Genomic DNA, 20,444 nt, shown 5'->3' on the forward strand with positions numbered 1-20,444 from the left:
CATTTTCTGAACAAACCCTCGTCCTGCAACCTTGGCGGCTATTTACCAGAACTTGTATCTACGTTTACTGGCACACAGCACTTCCAAGAAATCTGTTCTCCGATCCTTCCTACATAACATGTTTTCCGCTTGAAGGAAAGATAAAGAGAGAGAGAGAAGAAACAGCGTTTTGTACTGGAGCGCATGCGCAGAGTGGCGCTTCATCACACACTACCTCGCCGCCACAGCTAGAGGGAAAATAAACTGCGTGGGCTCCCGGGGTATTAAATACAAGCTAATACGGATTAACAGCAGTAAATATTACACCAACGGGGGACGCACAGGCGGAAAACAGGTAATGAGCTTGTGTAACACGGATTCCAAAGATGTGCTGCACAAATGACTATCGTATTATTGTTTAGAGCTAAATACAGTGCAAGCGATTCCAGAATAGACGCAAGAAAAAGTTGTCGCATGTGTTTACAGTGTGATGCTACGACTTTCTTTGGGGGAAAAAAAAAAGGCAAACCATTTTGTCTTCAATGCAAAGGTGCGCGCTGCCCGTTAGGATGCTGTCGCCCGGTGTAAGGCTGGTGCAACGGCGATGCTCCGGTCTTTTTTTCTTTTCTTTTTTTCCAGCGTGTTACGGGAAGTTGGCCCTATTCATTTGAGATCATTACGGTGGGCACCAAGAATAGGCCAGAGACAGGCCCTGTGTAAAATCTGAGAGGGATTGGCAGTCTGTCCAGCCTATCATGCGTCTTAAATAAGTCACTGGCAGAGTTCTTGTCCAATGAGCGCGTCCAGAGTCGGCAAAAAGGCGGGGGCTGATAATAGCAGTACGTAATGTCACTTTTTTATTGTGTATTAATTTCGATGTAAGTCAATTAACTTGCCGGTATTAGCGCATTATAAACGGTGTTGTCGTTCTTTACATCAGGTAATTCTGCCGTAGATTTAAACCAGGACAACATGATAAACAAAATTGCATGCACGTTTTAGTAAATAAAGACTGTTTCGTATCGTAAGATAATACATCTCATCAATACACAAGGCTTGCTTATTTTACCAAACAGAAGTTTATTTGTAGGTTAAATTACCAGTTTTTAAGAAGTTTTTAAGTCTGGTTTTATGCGAGTATGCGGTATGGTAAACAACGCGGATGAGAGCCTTATTGCGCGCCATTTGTGTCATGATGACTGTGTACCGCTTCACATCACTGGCGCTGATTGCGTCTCTGTTGCGTTTTATAATATTCGTTGCTTGTTGATATGTCGTTAACTAGTATGAAACAAATAACACTCATTAACCAGGTGGGTGTGGACATGTTTGACTGATTTTAATGACATGCTGTTGTAAAGAATGGGGTAGTTGCGTATAATGCACATGTGGGCAGGCCCGCTCACATGGTGTTTTATGTAAATTCAATTAAACCAAGGCGGAGGTTAGGCTGAAGCAGGTTGAAACACATGCACTGGTTCAATCGTGGCGTTTACATACTACCGTGGTTGTCTGTCTGTGTTGGCTTTGCTTTAGAGATTGGCCCAGGGGGGTTTCGCAGTGGGTTAAATTGAAAATTAGAGGTCTTTGTTTTGTGTTATATATCGGTTTACAGTGCTTTCTACTTCGTATAGTTACGTTAAAGACATACACCCCCCCGAAACCTATAGTTTCTCATCACTGTACTTTATTGAGAAACCTAACATTGATATATTAGACGGTATGTATGTATTTAAACACCACCCACTACCCTAATCCGTTTTGCACCTCAATAATCGTAACACCTAAACTGTTAGTGTGTAGTTATCACACTCGGCGCAGGCTTCATTACAGTTAGGCAGGCTAGTTTCAGTTTTGACAATTATAGAAACACTGTTAAATACAGTAATCGGTAGCATTTGGTTTTAAGTTGAGTTACATTTCCTAAACACCTAGATTATTTTTCCTAAACTCATTTATAGGACTGTATTTTAGTTAGTATTTTGGAAAACCTCAGCAATTCAGATTTCCTTTTAAAAAAAAAAAAAAAAAGCCCTGCTGCTGTAATGTTGTACTGGTGTTTTACACGCTGTGATTGGATGTTTTATTTGGTTGTTAGCCAATCATGGCCCAGTTCATGCACACAGACAGCAATGAAGACCTTGGGGACCAGGTGGGGTGCTGTGTTAGCCTGCAGGCTGCAAAGAGAGCAAGGGTTGCTTAATCATTCCCCAGTGGAATTCTGGAAAGAAAGCAGTATTTTTACTGTGAGCCATTTCCTGAGAAGCCCCCTCTGTAAGCATTAGCTGGATGACCTGTACTGTCCTATGCAGTTGTTTCTTGCTCAGTGGGGGTATTTTAAATAAAACATATGATTTCAAATGTCTGTCATCATGACAGTTTTTTTACACTTAACACTTAGTTTTTATTTTTTACGCAATGCATCTGCTTGTTTCTTTTCTTTGCTGTTGTTGTAATGAAGGGGTATTAGTAGCTTCGTGTCACGTAGGGAGCCTAATACCCCCCCTGCCCCCCTCCCAATATAAACAAAGTGTTGTTTTGAATATTAAAATCGCTGATGTGAGTTATCTCCAATAGTCTATGAGTATATGATGAGCCCTTTTTAGTTATTTTTAATACAGTAGCATTACCATAATATTTCATGACTGCTTCTGCTGATTTTAGATGGCGTAGTTAGTGTGTGTGGGTTATTGATCTGACAAGTGAGTCTGTCTAATTAAAGCATACAATTACAGTAAGTGGCCTACCAGCCATCACGGAACAAACAAGAATGTTGAATGTGGGAGGTTCCAGCGTGGGTCGGCAAATATGATGTAACGTGCAGTACAGACGGGAACCTTTGGATCGCAGGCTGTGCTACTGATTACTCTGTGAGGGTGAAGTGAAAGTCTCAAGCCTCTATAAATTCTTTAAGTGTTAAAATGCGATCTCTTTGTCTGTGATTTTTGACCTCAACATAATATGGCTGACACTTTGGTCATGCGGTTATTATTAATATTAATGCTAAATTTATTATGATTATTATTATCGTTATGAACAGATTAATTTAAAATGATGTGATACTCCAGAGAAAATGCTGTGCAATAGTCCAGCAACAACTGGTTGGGTGTGAATATACAGTAATAGGCTAGCTGCAACTAGTTGATATATAACCAGTACCTAACTTTCTTTTGTTTGTTTCAGTTCATATAATATACTTATTAGAAACAAAAAATAAAGAACATATAACGCACAAACTTCCTATTATTTGCTAGCTGTAACAATGTCGGAATCAGATTCGACTGAACTATGCAAAGCAAAGCACAGCAAGCGAGGTGCATCTTAGCCATGCAGCAGTAACTTGTACAAATGAAAAAAAGGGTTTCAAATGCAGAGACCACAAATAAGACTGACCGGTCAACTAGATTCTAATTAACTATCCCTCACATGAACTAGTTGCAGCCGTAGTTTCTAATGACAGTTTTGCAGACCATTGCCTTTCACATCAATTTTATCGCACCGGTTTTAGAGCCTATTTGCTCACCTTGCCAGATTTTCAGGCAGTGTCACAGTGATATCTAATTAGAATCACAGTTGAGTTTGATGTGCTCAGAAAAGCATGGAGGCAGGGATCCAAGATGCTCAATCTTTGAATGGCTCTGGACACTAATTCAACCCAGCCTGTCTCAATAAAAATTCACATAGTGATTATTAAGCATTATAAACTAATCACACAGCAGTCAGATGAGCGTAGCACATTGTATGCCAACCTCTAGCCTGTAGCTCAGTTAGATTTTAGACATATCCAGAGAACTAGTCATGCAGTTTATGGTGAAACTTGGTGCATTTGGTATTGATAGGTTTGGCAGGTGTATATTATACCTGCAAGCAAACTTGACTCTGCATGTTGGAGTTCAATGCAGACTATAAACAAGACAGTCAGCATCAAGCTAGCCTGTCGGCACACTTTCGCTTTTTATTATTTGGATAGTGGAACTCTTTCAGTCTTTTCCTGCTTTTTTTGGCTGCTCAGAGATCATCTTGAATTAAAAAAGGGGATAACACATTCATTTACATTGTTGTGTTTTTTTACTTTGATTAAATCTTTCTTTAAATTCTGATGAATTTTATTCTTCTCGGTTCAACTCCTAGGTTTTTAATGTGCGCAAAATGAGCAAGAATCCACCAAACCGAAGAGGAATCGTCTTTGAGGTGGGAGCTCATCTGGAGGCCCGGGACACTCTCAAGAACTGGTGAGTAGTGGAGGTGTCTGCCTGTGCTTTGCATGCTTTGATATTCTATTTAATAAATCGACACGTCTCTGTTTTGCTTCCTCAGCTGCAACAGAGCTCGAGAATGTAATTTATAACCTCTTACCGCTGCAAGTATCAGCAGAGCATGACTGTTTAATAATAACATTGCAGCAAGCAGGTTTCAAAGGGGTGGCCCTTCAGCTAAAATTACCTTTGGGAAATGTAAACAAACTGGACAGTCAGCCAAGGTGTTTTTTTTTGTTTGTTTGTTTTTTTTGGAAGAAATCTAGTAAACAAACACTAAGGAATTAGGCTAATTGCATTAATAAAACTGAATGGTTTTGCTGTGTGTGTGTTTTTAATGGTCAGGTACGCAGCAAACATTGAAAAGATTGATTATGAGGAAGAGAAAGTGCTGATTCACTACAGACAGTGGAGTCATCGCTATGATGAATGGTTCGAATGGAGCAGCCCGTATCTCAGGCCAGTCGAGCGAATCCAGCTGAGGAAGGAGGGACTGCAGGAGGGGGAGGTCCAGGCTGTGAGTATATCTACACAGATACAAGCTATACAGCAGCTTCAAGACACACTGCTGTTGTGGCTCCTGTAGCAAGCACAGGACTAGAATTGGACAGCATACAGGATTCACTGTATGCCCTCCTGATGCTTGTTCTGTAGTGCCTAAAGATCACGTAGAATCAGTGAAGGTCCTGGTTTTTGGAAAAGGAATAGATGAACCTCCTTTAATTCCTGCAGATTATCATGCCATGGTCACCTATGACAAAGTTCATCCCATACGTGTTCTCTCAGGTTCATGTGCAGGCTTTCTTTGAGGCCAGGGCAGTTTTTGCAGCCCATTCTGTGACTTTCTGTCATTTGCTAATCTGGCAGGGTTTGCATTTATCAACAGAAGCTAAATGCAGCAGGGTACATCTCCAGCGCAGTCTATCTTACCGCCTGTGATGTATTTATCACATAAACCTTTTTTTAATCATAGCCCCCCCCCCTCCCAAGCTTAATCCTAATAAAATAAGAGCAATGCTGTAACTGATCTCTGCCATGTGTTCTTAGCTGTGTCAATCTGTCACACACACACAGGAGTTTCGAGTGAACGAGAAGGTCCTTGCAAGCTGGACGGACTGTCGATTTTACCCTGCCAAGGTCCTGTCAGTGAACAGAGATCTCTGTAAGTGTTGCTGGAGAGTAATGGTCATTCATCCAGAACAATTCAAGATGTGCTTCGACTGGAGCAGTTAAAGGGGGCACAAGGGCATAGACATGCTGTTTCTGTGTTGAACAAGTCTGTAATCTATTATTTACTCAGTCTGTTCAGTATACGTGACTGCTTAATATATATAAAAGAAAAGAAAAATCTCCTCCAAAGTTCTGTCATGAAGAATGCAGTAGTTTTAATTTCCAAACAGATGAACAAAGCAGGAGGACTAAAATCTGAAGGGGTTTGAAAATGTTTCGCTTTATGCTCTGCCAAGCAATAGAAATATAGTTGTATAATATAAAAGAAGTGTTGGAGATGAATTTGACAGTGGAGTGGTTAAGTCGTCTCCATGCTGTTTCAGTCTATATACAAATAAAAGCACAAAGCGCATCATCTAACAGTTGTGTTTCTGCTGAGAATGGGTTTGCATATTTTGTAGGTGATTAGATGCTAAAGTGGTGTACTCCTGAGACAGCTGTGCTTGCATGTGTTAGCTGGGGCTAATTAATGAATTGCTACTTGGGAGACGTTTCCAAGCTGCTCTCTAAAAACCTGTGACCTGCTCACTGTAACTGATGCCCCTTAATTTCCTTTAGCTTCCTACACTGTGAAGTTTTACGATGGAGTTATTCAGGCTGTTAAGGATATCCATGTCAAACCTTACCGCAATGAGGTAAGAAGTTTAAGTATTTCTGATGTATTTTTCCCAGGAAAATTGTGTTTCGAAATGTTGCATCTCATATCCTTTTTTGTGATTCACAGAAAAGCGGGGGGAAATCTAAGATCGAAGACAAACAGAAAGAAAAAGTGTGTGATAAAGAGAAATCCACAAGGGGACTTAAGGTGAGGGAAAAATTTATAGACATCAAAGAACAGAGCTCAATGCCGAAGAGTAAAAAATATAAACGGAACGAGACAGAAAATAAAAGAGATGCTGATAAAGATGATGATGACAGAAAAGTGGCTGTGAAGGGAGAGGTCCAGGAGGAATCTAAAAAACTAAAGCGGGGCTCCACAAGCGAAATGGTGAAAGAGGAGAGGAAAGTGTCCAGAGTAAAAACAGTTGACAAGAAGAAAACTATTGAGGAAACAAAGAAGAAAGAGGAAGAGAAGAACGTGGAATCTGGTGAGGAAACAACTGAGAAGAGTGTAACATCGGCTGAGCAAGAAACAAGCAGCAAAGAGTCGAAGAAAGAAGACAACAGACTTGCAGAGAAGGAGAAGAGCCAGCAGCCTGAAGAAGCACTGATGGAGAACAAGGATGCGGAAAACACTGAAACAGAAGTGGAGAAGCAGACAGAACCAGAAGAGAAAAAGACAGAACCAGAACAGAAAGTACCAGAGACAGAGGCGAAGACAGCGGAGGAGTCTGGCGATGGAACCGAAGAGACAGGCAAGGAGGAGGACAGAGGAGAGACGTCGGAGCGGAAGGGACAAGCTGAAGAAAAGAAGGAAAAGGAAACTGCCAAAACCACCGCTCAGTCTACAGAGGACAGAGAGCCAGCGGCAGAGCTTGGAGATTCAAAACCAGCAGAGCAGAGCCCAAACCAGGCACGGAGGAAACGAGGCAGACCCCCATCAAAAGGTTTGTGTAGACCGTGTTTAAAACTAGGTCACTTTTACAGAACAAATTATAACAATCTGACTAACTATTGAAATGTAATACCTGTGGTTGGTGTTTTCTCAGCTAAATCACCTGATAACCAGCATGGTGTCTTGGAGTTGAGAAAAAGAAAAATATCTTTGGGAGCACATATGCCGTCAAAGAGAACCAAGCTTGATACAAATGCAGGTCAGTGTTGGCTCAAAGAAGTGGTTTGAATCTTTACTATTAAAAAGGTTTTGAAAGTAAGAGTAGAAAATAACAGACTGCAGACATTCTTTTAGCATTTTCTTTATTTATTTATTTTTTAATTTTCCCAAGATCGGATAGTGGGGTGGAAATAAGACTATTTGCATACTAATTGTTTCCATTGAGGAGCGTACTAAAAAACCTGAGCTTAGTTATAACCTTAATGGTTTGTCCAGTTATGTTCACAATAGTAAAACCTGTAATGACCAAAAACAGTCTGCAATGCAAAACGTGTTTGCACCCCATTTTTAATAAGGATCTGTTCTGTTGTTCAGAGACCAAAAAGTCCAGTCAGTCCGGCAGTAGTGATCAAGACCGCAGCAGGAGAAAGTCATCAAGACTGCCTATTAACGGTCATGGGCAGCACTCCATTAAAAGCACGCCTGTGCCCGTAGACTCCAAACACACGACACAGTCTCATAGCAAGCAAAAGGAGTCTGCAACAGGTTAAGTGTCTTTGTTTTTTGCTTTATTTTTCCAGTAAATTTTTACAATAACCCTCTATAGGATTAGAAATTCCCCTCTCGTTCCCATAATTACAGCTCAGGGTGCAGTCTCTCTTAAACCATAGGAAATAGGGTCATCTCTGCGTACGTTTATTTGTGATTATAAATTACTTTTGTACAAATAACAGCTGTGCATAGCAGTTTTGTACGCCTTGTTAGAACTAAAAGTTTTTTACGTGTGTCATGTGCTTTCTGTGTGCAGATCAGGGTGAATCAGCAGAGCTCAAATCTGCTGTTGACTCCTCAGGGCAGAGTCAGGAACCCTCTAATGCTGTTCCAGAATCTCCAGCACTTCCGTCAAGTGAGAAACCAACACAGGAGGAAGGAGCCGCTCCGAACGAGACTCCCACAACAGCTTTGAAAGGAGAGCCAGGCAAACTGCCCACTGAAACGGGTAAGAAGCAAAAGAATAACAACGATGAATAAACAACGTGTACAAAAGCTACGAAAAAAGGTGTTGCGTGAACAGAAAATAAGATGTGCTAAAGCACTGAATTCTGGTCAGTATAATGTGAATAACTGCTCAGCTCAGCAGCGTTTCAGTGATTTGTTTTAATCTTGTGTTTTGTTTCTTCTACAGCTCCTGTTGTAAAACGTCAGCCCCAGCCACCAAACCCTAACAAATATAGCAGAGAGCCCTGTAAGTAAAACCCTTCTAATTATAGTAAAGAAATAATAATGAAAACATAAGTGAACACCACTGTGTAGGTAATACGTGTTTTTTAACATTATTTTTTTTTATTTTTGAATTGAAGTGTACACGGCTATAAAGCGATCGCAGGACTCCCTGTCCCCTAAGGCACTCACTATTGATCTCAACCACACCTTCAAGTGCAAGGTACCAGACTGCCTCAAGTCTTTCCGCAAGGCCAAGCTTCTGCACTACCACATGAAGTACTACCATGGAGTGGACAAGGCAGCCGAGAGCGAGCAGAGCCCGACGAAGAGGAGCATCCAGACCCGCGCCTCAGAGAAGCAGGCAGCCCTGGAGAACCCCAAGAGACGACGCACCATTTCAGCCTCCTTGCGTAAGCATCCCATCTTTCCCAGGGCATCTTTTAACACGCGCCCGTCGCGCAGCAGCTTGAGTCATTCCAGGTTTTAGTGTGAGCTTGAACTGCTATTGGAATGACTTGAACTGCTATTCAATGGGAACTTTAAATGTATGCCCCGCAAGATTTATATTCAGATATGTATATCATTGTAGGCTAGACTAGAATCATCAGGACATGGACTTATCAGGTCCCAGTGAACTTTTACAGTGCATGTGTGTATTTTCACTCAAGAGCCTTTAAAAAAAAAAAAAAAAGTCAAAAAGCAATAAAAGCACAGGACTATCATACTGTCCTTGCAGCTTGTTTGTTATTTTTTTAAGATACACCACTGCACTCTAGAAACTTGCCTTCCTCCCGCACAGACAGCAAGGTTGGAAAACTGCACGAGAGGAGGAGGACGTCGGCTCCCCCTGCTGTCAACACGCTGCACAACCACCGGCCCTCCCTCCGAGAGAAGAGCAAAGAGAACCAGCTGGAGAAATCGAATCGCAAGCAGCAGGAGAAGGAAAAGGACAAGGGTGCCAATGACACAGGTGACCCACCACCTCCTGTTTTTATATCCTGGCGATATGTATACACACAATCAAGACAGGTGATCCTTGCACATGGGGGAGAGGGGCTAGGTTTAGAACGCTACCCTTCATTAATACAAATACACTGCGTTTTAAGCTTGTTTCTGATTTGGACAACCTCAGGTGTTATATGGTAGTGTAATGTAATGTGCTCTGGGTGTTTCTCTCCTGGTAGTTAAAGAAAAAGAGAAGATCAGAGAGAAGAAACACAGGGAGTTCCTGAGAGTCAAACTAAAGAAAAAGAAGAAGAAGAAAAAGAAGAACAAATCTGGTAAGGGAATCTTCAGGGGGCATCATTGCACACTGGACTCATTCCGCCCTCTTGTTCTTCCCTTTTCAAATTTGGGGGGATGTTGTTAATTAGGTTAAGCTCGTAGGGTCAGAGCATTGAGAAGTATGGTAAAGTGCATTTAAAAAATAATAATTGAAATGCACTCATGTGCATAGAAGCATGGGGAAAAGTTTCTGCAAAATTCCAGCAGATTTTTATTTTTTATAGGGTCAAGTTCAAGTTCACGCTGGTCTGTGTTTTATTTGGGTTTGTGTAAGCCAGCCTGCACTTGAGATGTCAGACTTGTTTAAACTACTTGTAGAAATACCTGATTTGTTTTACATGTACAAGATCCTCCCAAGGTTAAATAGTTTGAGAGAAGGAACAGAAAATGAGTCACGGCATGAGTCCAGTGTGAACTGATTGAGAAATCTCTCAAATTATTAAAGAGGGTAAGGAGAGGTCGAGGGATGGGGTGGGCTTGATCTGGATAGAAATTGAATATTGAAATTCTTGGGTCTTCCATTTAAAAGAAAGAAATTAATTAATTCTCCCCAAATTACTCAATCACCTAGAGCAATACTGTATATTTGCAAAACTATTACATATCTGATTTGTCTAATTTCAGTCACTGTTCAGTATATTATAGTGTAAATTTAAGTTTGTTTCTGCTGTATTTTCCCAAACCCTAAATAAAATTTACTGATTTATAATATTAGCCGTTCCGTGACAAAAAAAAAAAAAAGATACTTGTAACTTTTTAGTATGGCTTTTCTTTTCAGCCATTAGTGTTGTTCAAATTGGTCTGTTTAATTATTTCTGCGTCTGCTTTCCCTTTAACAGAGTATACTGGTAGTGAAGAAAATATTGACATCTCTAGAGATTTCTCACCCAAGAAAATATTCGTTCAATCCAAATTGAATTTGTCTCACAAATCCCCCTTCTCGCACAAACACAAGTTGTTATACAACTCCAGCCCCGGATACACAGAAAAGATAAAAGTGGATGGTGGGTATTAAGATTTTTTTTTTTTTTTAACTGTATATTTCGATGCCTTTTTAATAATAAGAGATGTGTATATTTTGCAAGTGGAAAGGATAGTTTTACACCAGCATGGGGCTGAAACAGCTAGCTGATCAATTCTTCTGGTAGAATTGTTATTACTGGGGTAATGTGGTTTGAAGAATAATCCACACTGAGCGATAGCACAACCCATTCACCACTGGGGTTCTGTACCATTTTGAGCTCTGATTGTAACATAGAGAGTGCACAATCTGATTGTGAGCCCTGTGTATGTATGGTGTGTTTATTGGATATTGCAGACGAAGACACTGTGAGCGACTCTTCGACGGACAGCCTGCTCTGGAGCGAGGACGAGCTGGGTCAGGACGTCGACGTGACGACGAACCCAGATGAAGACGGGCCTAACGAGGGGCGCCGAGAGTTTGAGATTGTCCGCTGTATCTGCGAGGTCCAGGAGGAGAACGACTTCATGATACAGGTGAAAAATGAATCAACGCTGCATGATTTTTCTAGGTCACATCACCTTTTCTTTTTGTCTGCTTTGTATTTGTACCCATACATGTTGTGCAATACGTAGTGTCACATTTTAAAGTATCAATGCAATTTAATTAAAACATCTCTAGGGGAAGTTTGAATAGAATTATTGAAGTTATTACTTATTTTCCTCGTTAACAGTGTGAAGAGTGCTTGTGCTGGCAGCATGGGGTCTGTATGGGTCTGCTTGAGGACAATGTTCCAGAGAAGTACACCTGCTATATATGTCGAGATCCGCCAGGTGAGCCAGGCTCAGAAATGAGCATCTTTAGAGGGTAATCACAAGGGACCTGTCGATTTAAACGGTTATATTAAACCAGGTAGCGTGCATGTTGGGAAACAGACAGCCATTGAAAAACACCTATGGGTAGATACAGAACACCATTGGAAAAGTGTCTGAGAGACGTCTCATCATTCTATAAGCTGCTTCATTTAAAAAAAATAATATAAAATGGGGCTGGTACATTTAAAATATTAATGTATGTTTTAATGTTGCTATTGAACAGGCAAGTTATGTGGCTTCTATATTAACATCTAGTGCTTATTAGTATCTGAAATACTTGGGATTTTAAAGTCACAACCTGTATTAAGTGAATTTCTGACAAATGGATATTGTTGATCACAGTCCGCGGTGTTCTTGTTACAGGACAGAGACAGAGTTTGAAATACTGGTACGACAAAGACTGGCTCAGTAATGGACACATGTATGGCTTATCCTTCCTGGAAGAGAACTACTCCCACCAAAATGCCAAGAAGATCGCAGCCACACACCAGCTCCTGGGCGACGTCCACAAAGTCATTGAAGTTCTGAACGGCTTGCAGCTCAAGATGAGCATCCTGCAGTATGTCATTCCCATTGGCTGTTTATGATTAAAGGGGCAGGAACAGTTGCATAGTGCAACAGCGCGCAAAATGGAGTTTGGTGCTTTTCATTGCTCTGGATTGTGGGTTTGAAAACTCCATGGGAAAGATCGGGATGGAGCATACAGTTGAGCAATTCTAAATCAGTTTAGAGCAGCGCAGTACATGTCAATCAATAGGCGGGACTTTGGTGTCCTGTAAAATAGTATTGTTTAATGACCCCTAAGTACTGTGTCTTGCTTCATTGTTTTAGAAGCCAGGCCCATCCAGACTTGAAGTTCAGGTGTCAGTCATGGAAGCAGGTGGACTCCAAAGAGAAGCCCAGGAAGAGGCAGGTGACCGCGGCAGGGCTGGTGGAAGGTGAGGACAGGGAGATCAGTGCCACTGAGAAGCCCTGTCGAATCCCCTCCGTTCAGGAGTCCTACATCACCAGCGAGCACTGCTACCAGAAGCCCCGCACCTACTACCCTGCGGTGGAGCAGAGGCTGGTGGTGGAGACTCGGGGCTCTGAGCTGGAGGAGCGCATGAGGGGGTTCAGGGAGAATGGGGAGGACCTGCTGGTGCTGGAGCAGCGCTACGGGAGGAGCCCCGATCAAGACAGAAGAAAAGCAGACTGGGAGCCTCGCCTGGAAAAAGAACAGGACAAGGTCTGGAAACTTAGTGGAGCTACAAACTGTTTTGTATTTGTGTGGGATTTATTTTATCTCAAGTCTGCAAGTCAGTTAAGTTAAATCACATACTTAAAATAAGGGTTTGTTCAGTTTTGTATAAAAAAAAACCTAATTGGATAAATTGTAATTTGACACAATTAACTTTGTAGGGTTTTTTTGTATGCCACCATGAGGTATCTGTCATTTTCAGGCGCATGATTTTGTACTTTGTTGTAAGTGGCGTTTGTTTCTGTCAGGAAGCTGAAGTTTCCAAGAGAAGCTGTTCTGGTGAAAGCTGCAATGTGAAGGTGGCCAGGGAGGACAGGGACGGCGATATGAACTTCCAGCAGCAATGGCAGATCAACTTGATGGACCATATCGAGGCTGTTCAGGATGAAGTCATCCACAGAATGGACTTCATAGAGAGGGAGCTGGATGGTAATCTCAATATTTATTTATTAATTTATTACTTTTTTTAAAACAATATCATGCAACAGACAACATGATCATAGGATCTGCTAATAGAAAGTTCATTTTTAAAGAAAGTTTTACAAACTAAGGATGAGTCAGTGTAGTCGAATACCCGAAAATTATTTGACTAGCATATTGCATATGAGTACACGAAAAAAGCCTACTGGTAGAAGCAAACGCGTCTTTTTTTAAATGCTAACGCTTGACGAGTGTTATTTGCATATTAAACGTAAAGACCCTAATTAATTATGCAATGCTTGTAACAGTAAAATTCTACAGTAAACTTGTTTGAAATTGTTGCCAATTTTGTTGCCTTGTTTTTAGCTAATGTTAACAGATCGCTGCTTGAGTTCTTCTGCAGTGACTCCACGCAGCAGCTGTGCACTGTTGCTAGGTAGTCGAGAAACCACTTCCAGGAGCATGGCACCGGCGAACTTTAAATGTGTCAACTGAAATCAAATAAATGTATATGACATGGGGTGACATTGAAATTGGAAAAGCAATTTAACTTTATGATGAACATAAAGACATATTAAATACTAAACAGAACAACGCAGTGACTGATAAGAATATACTTGGAAAGGAGTCATTTTTTAACTCTGGACTGCAATGTAAAACATCTACTGTTGACTTTCTGTGAATGGATGGAGTAATGTCAACATTTGCACTGACCATTAAAAGGACAAGCAGGCATGTTCCTTGTTTTGAATTATTTACAGGTTATTGAATAAACTAAGTAACTTGGCTTAAGATTCATCTGATGCCAGTACTCAATGGCTAGTTGTAATTGGTAGTAATGTCACACTATTGTAACGTTGGAATGTGTTTTCTGTTTTGGCCAGGTTACAATATTTGTTCTGTTCAGATTATTTTATTAATGTTATTTGCTAGAATTAAACAGCTATAGAATATTTAGGTTGCTGTATGATAAGTCTTATTTTATTCTGAATACAGCAAAAAGGATTATTTGGTACTCTGTTTTGTACTGCGTAGCATTATGCTAAGGCTTTAATTGGAAGAGATGAAAGTTTCATTGAGCTCTGTATTTTAATTCAGTAAAGAAAAGGAAAAACCTGTGCCTAAGGACATGAAGAGTATTGAATGAAGAAATCATGTCTGGGACATTGTTTGTAACCCTAATCTTAAACTTTACTGGCTTGCGCTGTTAAGCTGTCTGTTTGTGGTACACATACGCATTTGCCTTTTATTCTTGGGCGCATAAGAGCAGGGACTAGATTTCGGGTAATCAATACTAGAAAACTATTCCAAATTCCCATGCCAGTGCATTTATTGTCACCCGTGCTTGAAAAGGGAGATGAATTTGGGGAAAGTTCTGGACTAAGAATCTTCACAAATGTTGAAATAGCTGAGCTTGATTATTCCGTCTAACGTAGTGTTGCTTTATCTGTTTGTTTTTTTTTTCTTCTCCTAGTTCTGGAGAGCTGGCTGGATTACACAGGGGAGCTGGAGCCTCCAGAGCCTCTTGCCAGACTACCCCAGCTGAAGCACCGGATCAAGCAGCTGCTGATGGAGCTGGGGAAGGTGCAGCAGATTGCCTTGTGCTGCTCTACATGAGCAGCCCTTACCGAGAGACGCTGAGCTGATCCAGCTCTGAAACAAACCCATAAGGACTTTAAAAGGAAGCGAGCCAGGGTCGGGCGCGTCAGGGCTAGGCTGCTGGGGGCAGTACTGTGTTAGTCTCATTATAACACGTTCCCCCTTCCCACAAGGGCAGTGTGGTGGTGATGAAGACGGGAACGTTACTAGGTTTGAATCCATCCGAATCTGCTTTATTAATGGCAAGTGCAGTCCAGAGACTGTCAGAGAGGAAGGGGAAAGGAAACGCTGACTTCAAAACAAAAAAAAACTGTTTTAGTTAACCTTACAGTTTGCTGGTATTCCATCTTTTTTGAAAAATACAAAGAATAGTGTAAAGTGAGACATTATAATTTGTTGTTATAAACAGTTTAAATGGGGTTAAGCATGCCTCCTGTTCTTGATAACCGACCAGTCTTGCATTAATGTATAGAGATTTTGAAATATCTTATTTCAGAGCTTGCATATCATATACAGTAAGTAGATGACGCTGAAAGTTTGTGGCTTTAAAACAATTCAAAAATACGGTTTAGAAGGCTGAGTGCTTATGGCATCACCGGAGGTACAAGATCAAACTCATTTTATTTACATTTTTTTAATTTTTATTGGTAACCAATCGAGTTCTATAGTAATCCTTTGCCAGACTTTTCTGTTAAATGTGTTGTAAAAAATATATATATCATGTGAAAATAGTTTAAACTAAAGCATGTTGTATTATGCAACTTTTCCGAGACTTGGGGGGCAGAGGTGGGGGGACACAGTTACTGTACTGTGATTTTCCATTCTCTTCTGTGTATCAAAAACAATCCTCATCTCAGTTCCTCTTTCAAATACTGAAACTAGCTTACCTGCAGTAGTGCACTGTACCCTCAGTTTACAGGGTTATTCAGAAGTTCTGCACATGCACATGCGATGCAAATTAGTGATAAGAATCATTGCAGGTGGGATGATGTGCAGCCCATAATGGCATCAAACAGAACGGTGCTGTATGCTGCTGCCGTTTCTGCGCTCGCCCGTTTTCAGTGGCGATTGTGATGTTTCTCATGATGCCAGGCTTTTGAATCGCTCTGCAGTAAAGTCGTGCATTGCAGGCTTTCAGACACGTAGAGCCAGCAGACAATGGGCCAGATTTATCAAGGTCTTTCCTCCCAAGTGCAAATACTGTCATACTGTTTGATTTTCAAACGTTTGCCCAAGTGTTTTTGTAACATTGACAGTAACATTGATATTCCACAAAAAACGCTGCACTTTGTAACTCTTCATACATCCAACCCAGTTTTAATCTGTCGCCAAAAAGACAAAAAAAAAGTTTATAGTGTTCCTTAGGCTGTCTTTTAAAATTGCTTTTATTGTAATTATTATTATTTTTTTTTATATTGTTTGTATGCTCTCTCTCACGGTTTTTAGCACTTAATGTAATGTCTTGTAAGTAATTTCTATTCTGCATTTATTTTTGTAAATCTGTCCTTTTTTCTGTTTCTTTTTCATCCTGTTTGGCTTTATTTATTAATGCATTTTTTAATTTATTTGGTTTTCTGTTTCCCTTTTCTGTCATTAGAAAGCAGTTCACGTCAGGGATGAATGAGGGGGCTGCTAAATATATTGTAAGAGACTGCAGCAGATGGGGGTACTGTGTGGAACAGTCTGGGGTTTTTGAATGGGGGCGGTGGAGAATTTGAAAAAAAAATTATAAACTCATGCAATAAAGGAAAGAGGGAGCAATACATTCAAATGGAAATTTTCAGAGAGGAGTAAAATCACTTTTTCACATTATAAAACTAGCAAGGAACTACTTGGAACACTAATTTAACTGGCTTTCTTGCTACCTGCTGAGTCGTTTAATGGTGACTTGATAATGTTAACAGCTGTTTTTATTCCTCTCAAAGTTTGCCTCCGCCTTCATCGACATATTCTTCCATACGTGGTCTGGTTTACAAGGATTTACATTTTCACCAAATGTTTTTGGCCAGTTAATAATCCATTTCAAATGGGTCCTAGGAGTGGTATCTACATGTTCGAGGTAATGTGAAGCTGGTGGGGAGTGTCAGTTTTGACTAGGAGAGATGCTATGTACACATGTCCCTGTTGCCATATTTAAGCTTGCGTCCAGTGGAGAAGTATTCCAGGTGTACAGAGCCCCCTGTTTCTGTGTGCTGCTTTGTTGAGCTCTTGTACAGGAGGAGTACCTTACTGTCGAAAGTTAGTAATAAAACAACAAGCTGAAGAGTCCCCCACCCCCACTTCGGAAAGAGAGCGGGGGGTTTAAAACCACTGGCACAAAATCAATTCAAATGAAATGAATACCATCTCCGCCCTTTATAAAAATTAAAAAAAAGATATATTTAAAAAATCCCATCTTTGGTATTACGATATAATCCCGAGAAAGGGGGGGGTCGGGTAACAAAGTCATTAATCTTTGCAGGTATGGAAGGCAAAACATTATTGTGTATTATTTACTCTTCATAAGCTGATGGATGTGACTGCTGTATTATGAAATAATAAATCATGTTTTCATGTTCTTTTGACTGTTGAGTAAATCAAAGTGGAGCTGAGGGGAGCGACATTTGTGACAATGGAGAGATATCTTGCAGTCTTACCCATAAAACAATCAAAAAACTATTTGCTTGTTTTATTGATTGAAAAAAAGGTAGATGTTATAACGTGGTGTTTTATAAGAGACTTATAAGAGAACTTGAGCAGTCTGAACCCAGCTTCAGAAGATGAGTAACCCTTTTGTGCTTCATGTAATATATACAAATGCGAGTCTCCTAACAGCCTGTCATTAGCTACACTTTGCACTGGTGTAGTACAAGCATTTATATAAGCTGCTTAATTTGAAATCATAAGGATCCTGAGTTGTATTTAATCTTACTTCCACAAGGGGGCACTGCAGTTTATATTGATCTATATTGATCGTGGTTTTGTGACTCCCAGGTTTGCTTTATATTTTCTTAAAGGAAAACATGATCTCTCCAGGGAGTGGCAGACTAATTCCTGTTTCACATTACCTGGCTACCTTATTATTTAAAAAAAAAAAAAAGTATTTTTAATAGAGCAATATTAAAAATCTGTAAAAATACATGCATACCTAATATAAATGCACATATACTGAGACACATTTAAAGTAGTTCCCAGTGTAATGTATTATACATTCTAGAGGTTCTTAAACTCTTGATTTGGGGTGCCACAAGGCCTGTCTCACCACAGCACACACAGGCCTATCTCTCACCCTGGACCCCAGGTTGAGAACCACTGCTCTAGACAACTAGGCTTCGAATTTGCAAGCATGGGAGCAGACTTTTGCCACTCTTCTTCACAGATTGGTTGCAACTGCTCTAGCTGTCTTTTCATCAACCTCTATTGGATTCAGAACTGGATCAAGAACCATGATGAGCCTATTCTGAGCCAAAATATGTTCTGGTAACGGACATTTTTCAACTTGCTCTCTCTGCAATATAAATCGACATGTGCTGTAAGCTAAATGCCAAATGGCAGTGGTGTGGTAACTCATCTTTGATGAACAATAGATTACATTCAAAGTGAAATTTCTAATGACAGGAACTCCCACATATGACATGAATAGATCATTGTTATTGACTAGTGCTGCATTATTCTATAAAAAAAAAAAAAAAAAAAAACCTTGAGCTGAAGACTTGTTCATGTAATAATATACAGATCTTGGGCCACTTATTACTGGGACTTGTGATACCCAAGTCTCCAGCAAAATGAGAAGAGGCTTGAGAGAAATGTGCTGAGACCACTCCATCTTTTTGAAAGCCTAAAATATGATGTAATATAATTAATATAATCTAATGTGAAAGACCAGGTACATGTGTCTAATTCCCTTTGCATTACATTACTATAGACATTTAACTTTATTCAAGAGTTTCCCCATTTCCCTACTCGGAGAGGCGATTCGTAATCATTGACTAGAGAACCATACAATAAGAGCTAGTAACAGTCTTTAATCTATCTCGGTTAATCCTGTGAGCTTCCGCAAATGCTGTTACGTTTGTTCTGATATAAAGAGATATAAAAACAGTTTTCTTCTTAAAATGTGGTTCGCCACATGTACAAAAATGTCGCTGTAAAGGTTTTGAACTGGAAACAAAGTGGCATTCAGGGAGTTTCCATGAGAGAGCTGTTTAAACATTGCTGTCATCGTTCAAACCATTTGGGTTATCGTCACCTACCTCTGTAACTGAAGTGAAGTTTTAGTTTATTATATGTAACTGTCGTACATTAGTTCTTTTTGTAAAGTGTAACCAAAGCTTGCTAGTGTTTTTATTATTTCATGCATAAAAAGGGGGATAATTCACTAGATGAAAATATCATAAAGCAAACTCCAGAGCAAAGCTTGTTAAAAGAAAAACCTTGTGGCACATTTACACACCTAGCACGGCAGTACAGGAGGAGCTCTGAGAAGTGCATTGGATTATATATTAAAATGATTAAAAAGCAATGGTGAATCTAATCCCATGTTGTAAACAGTTGATATTTGTTAAAGAACGTTTCTTGGCCGGGGCTGGATGAGTACCTGTACTTCTTTGTGGAGAGTTTTGAAAATGTTTTTGTGGAAATGTGCTTCAGTTGTGTTCTATTGTTTTATCACTGTTGTGAGTAAGTGGGTTTGGGGTCTGGGGGGAGGGGGCGATGCTGCAGTGTTATTGTAACTGCATGTAAACCACACACAGGTGTGCAGTCTTGGGAAGATTCTAAGAAAAGAGATTCACAGAAATCGAGCACTAAACATCCTACTCAAGCCACAGAATCGAATTCGCGCTTTCTTGAGTATTAAGACTTCCCTGTGTGTTAAACAGGCAAACAGGCAGTTGTACGTTTTTTCCAACGCTGCAAAAATGTGCAAAGAACAAAGAAATGTCAAGGCGTTCCTGTATCAAAGACTGTTGTGAGTATGACCCAGACTGCTGTAAAGTAACCCTAAGGAACAGTCTCCATGTATGCAATGATGTAAGATATGGCATGGATTGTACAGAATATGGTCACTGAATAAGATTACATGGCATTGTACTAGATTAGTAACTTCTGAACTAAGGATAAGATATATATTTAGTTTAGATTTCATTTAGAGTCCTTTATGATAAATTTACTCAAACTTACAAGACTGTTTGTATGCGGTTATCTGGTATGAAATAGTAAAACTAAAGTGTAATTCTTGCTTCTTTTTCTTTTGAACTGCTAGTTCACGTCTTCAGCCAGTTTGGTCTCATCTTCATCTCCAAAACTCTCGCAATACACATTATTGTGCTTTACAACTATCCTTCTTTGCAAATCCTTCTCAGCTGAAGAGCTCTTAACATACTGGTGAGGATACCATTGGATATGAAGCTGACATTAGTGTCCCTGTGCTGCTCAGGTTCTGTATGTTCACTTCAGATGGGGTTTGTATGTAACTTCCCCGTACAGAACAGCAGTGCCTCTTTAAACCATAACTCAGAAAGTCCTTTTGTTGTGGGGTAACTGTTGAATGAAAGAGTTGCTCTCTGTGGTGGTTTGGAATGATATTCAAAAGGACGCATGTTAATGCTTTATTAATACAGCCCAATGTGATGGTGGTGAAAGTAATCCAAACCCTTCCCTGTACTGCACAGAAGGCAGCATGAGG

General features: G+C 40.2%; 1 protein-coding gene across 3 annotated transcripts; it reads left to right on the plus strand.

Annotated features, from left to right (window-relative positions):
* Positions 1 to 149: 149 nt before the first annotated feature.
* LOC117431574 (PHD finger protein 20-like) lies at positions 150 to 17,336 on the plus strand. Of its 3 annotated transcripts, XM_034905683.2 has the most exons (20): positions 150 to 334; positions 4,111 to 4,211; positions 4,581 to 4,752; positions 5,310 to 5,397; positions 6,024 to 6,100; positions 6,190 to 7,012; positions 7,115 to 7,219; positions 7,555 to 7,725; positions 7,988 to 8,179; positions 8,366 to 8,425; positions 8,541 to 8,813; positions 9,203 to 9,373; positions 9,588 to 9,683; positions 10,527 to 10,691; positions 11,006 to 11,184; positions 11,382 to 11,481; positions 11,887 to 12,082; positions 12,355 to 12,748; positions 13,009 to 13,189; positions 14,655 to 17,336. In XM_034905683.2, the coding sequence occupies exons 2-20, from the start codon at positions 4,129 to 4,131 to the stop codon at positions 14,795 to 14,797; spliced, it is 3,669 nt and encodes a 1,222-aa protein (XP_034761574.2). In that variant the 5' UTR covers positions 150 to 334; positions 4,111 to 4,128; the 3' UTR covers positions 14,798 to 17,336. The 3 variants fall into 3 exon arrangements, with proteins under 3 accessions (XP_034761574.2, XP_058859554.1, XP_058859555.1); XM_059003571.1 differs by lacking the exon at positions 10,527 to 10,691; XM_059003572.1 differs by lacking the exon at positions 7,555 to 7,725.
* Positions 17,337 to 20,444: the final 3,108 nt, after the last annotated feature.

Source organism: Acipenser ruthenus, chromosome 29 (assembly GCF_902713425.1).
Source record: "Acipenser ruthenus chromosome 29, fAciRut3.2 maternal haplotype, whole genome shotgun sequence".
Classification (NCBI taxonomy): domain Eukaryota; kingdom Metazoa; phylum Chordata; class Actinopteri; order Acipenseriformes; family Acipenseridae; genus Acipenser; species Acipenser ruthenus.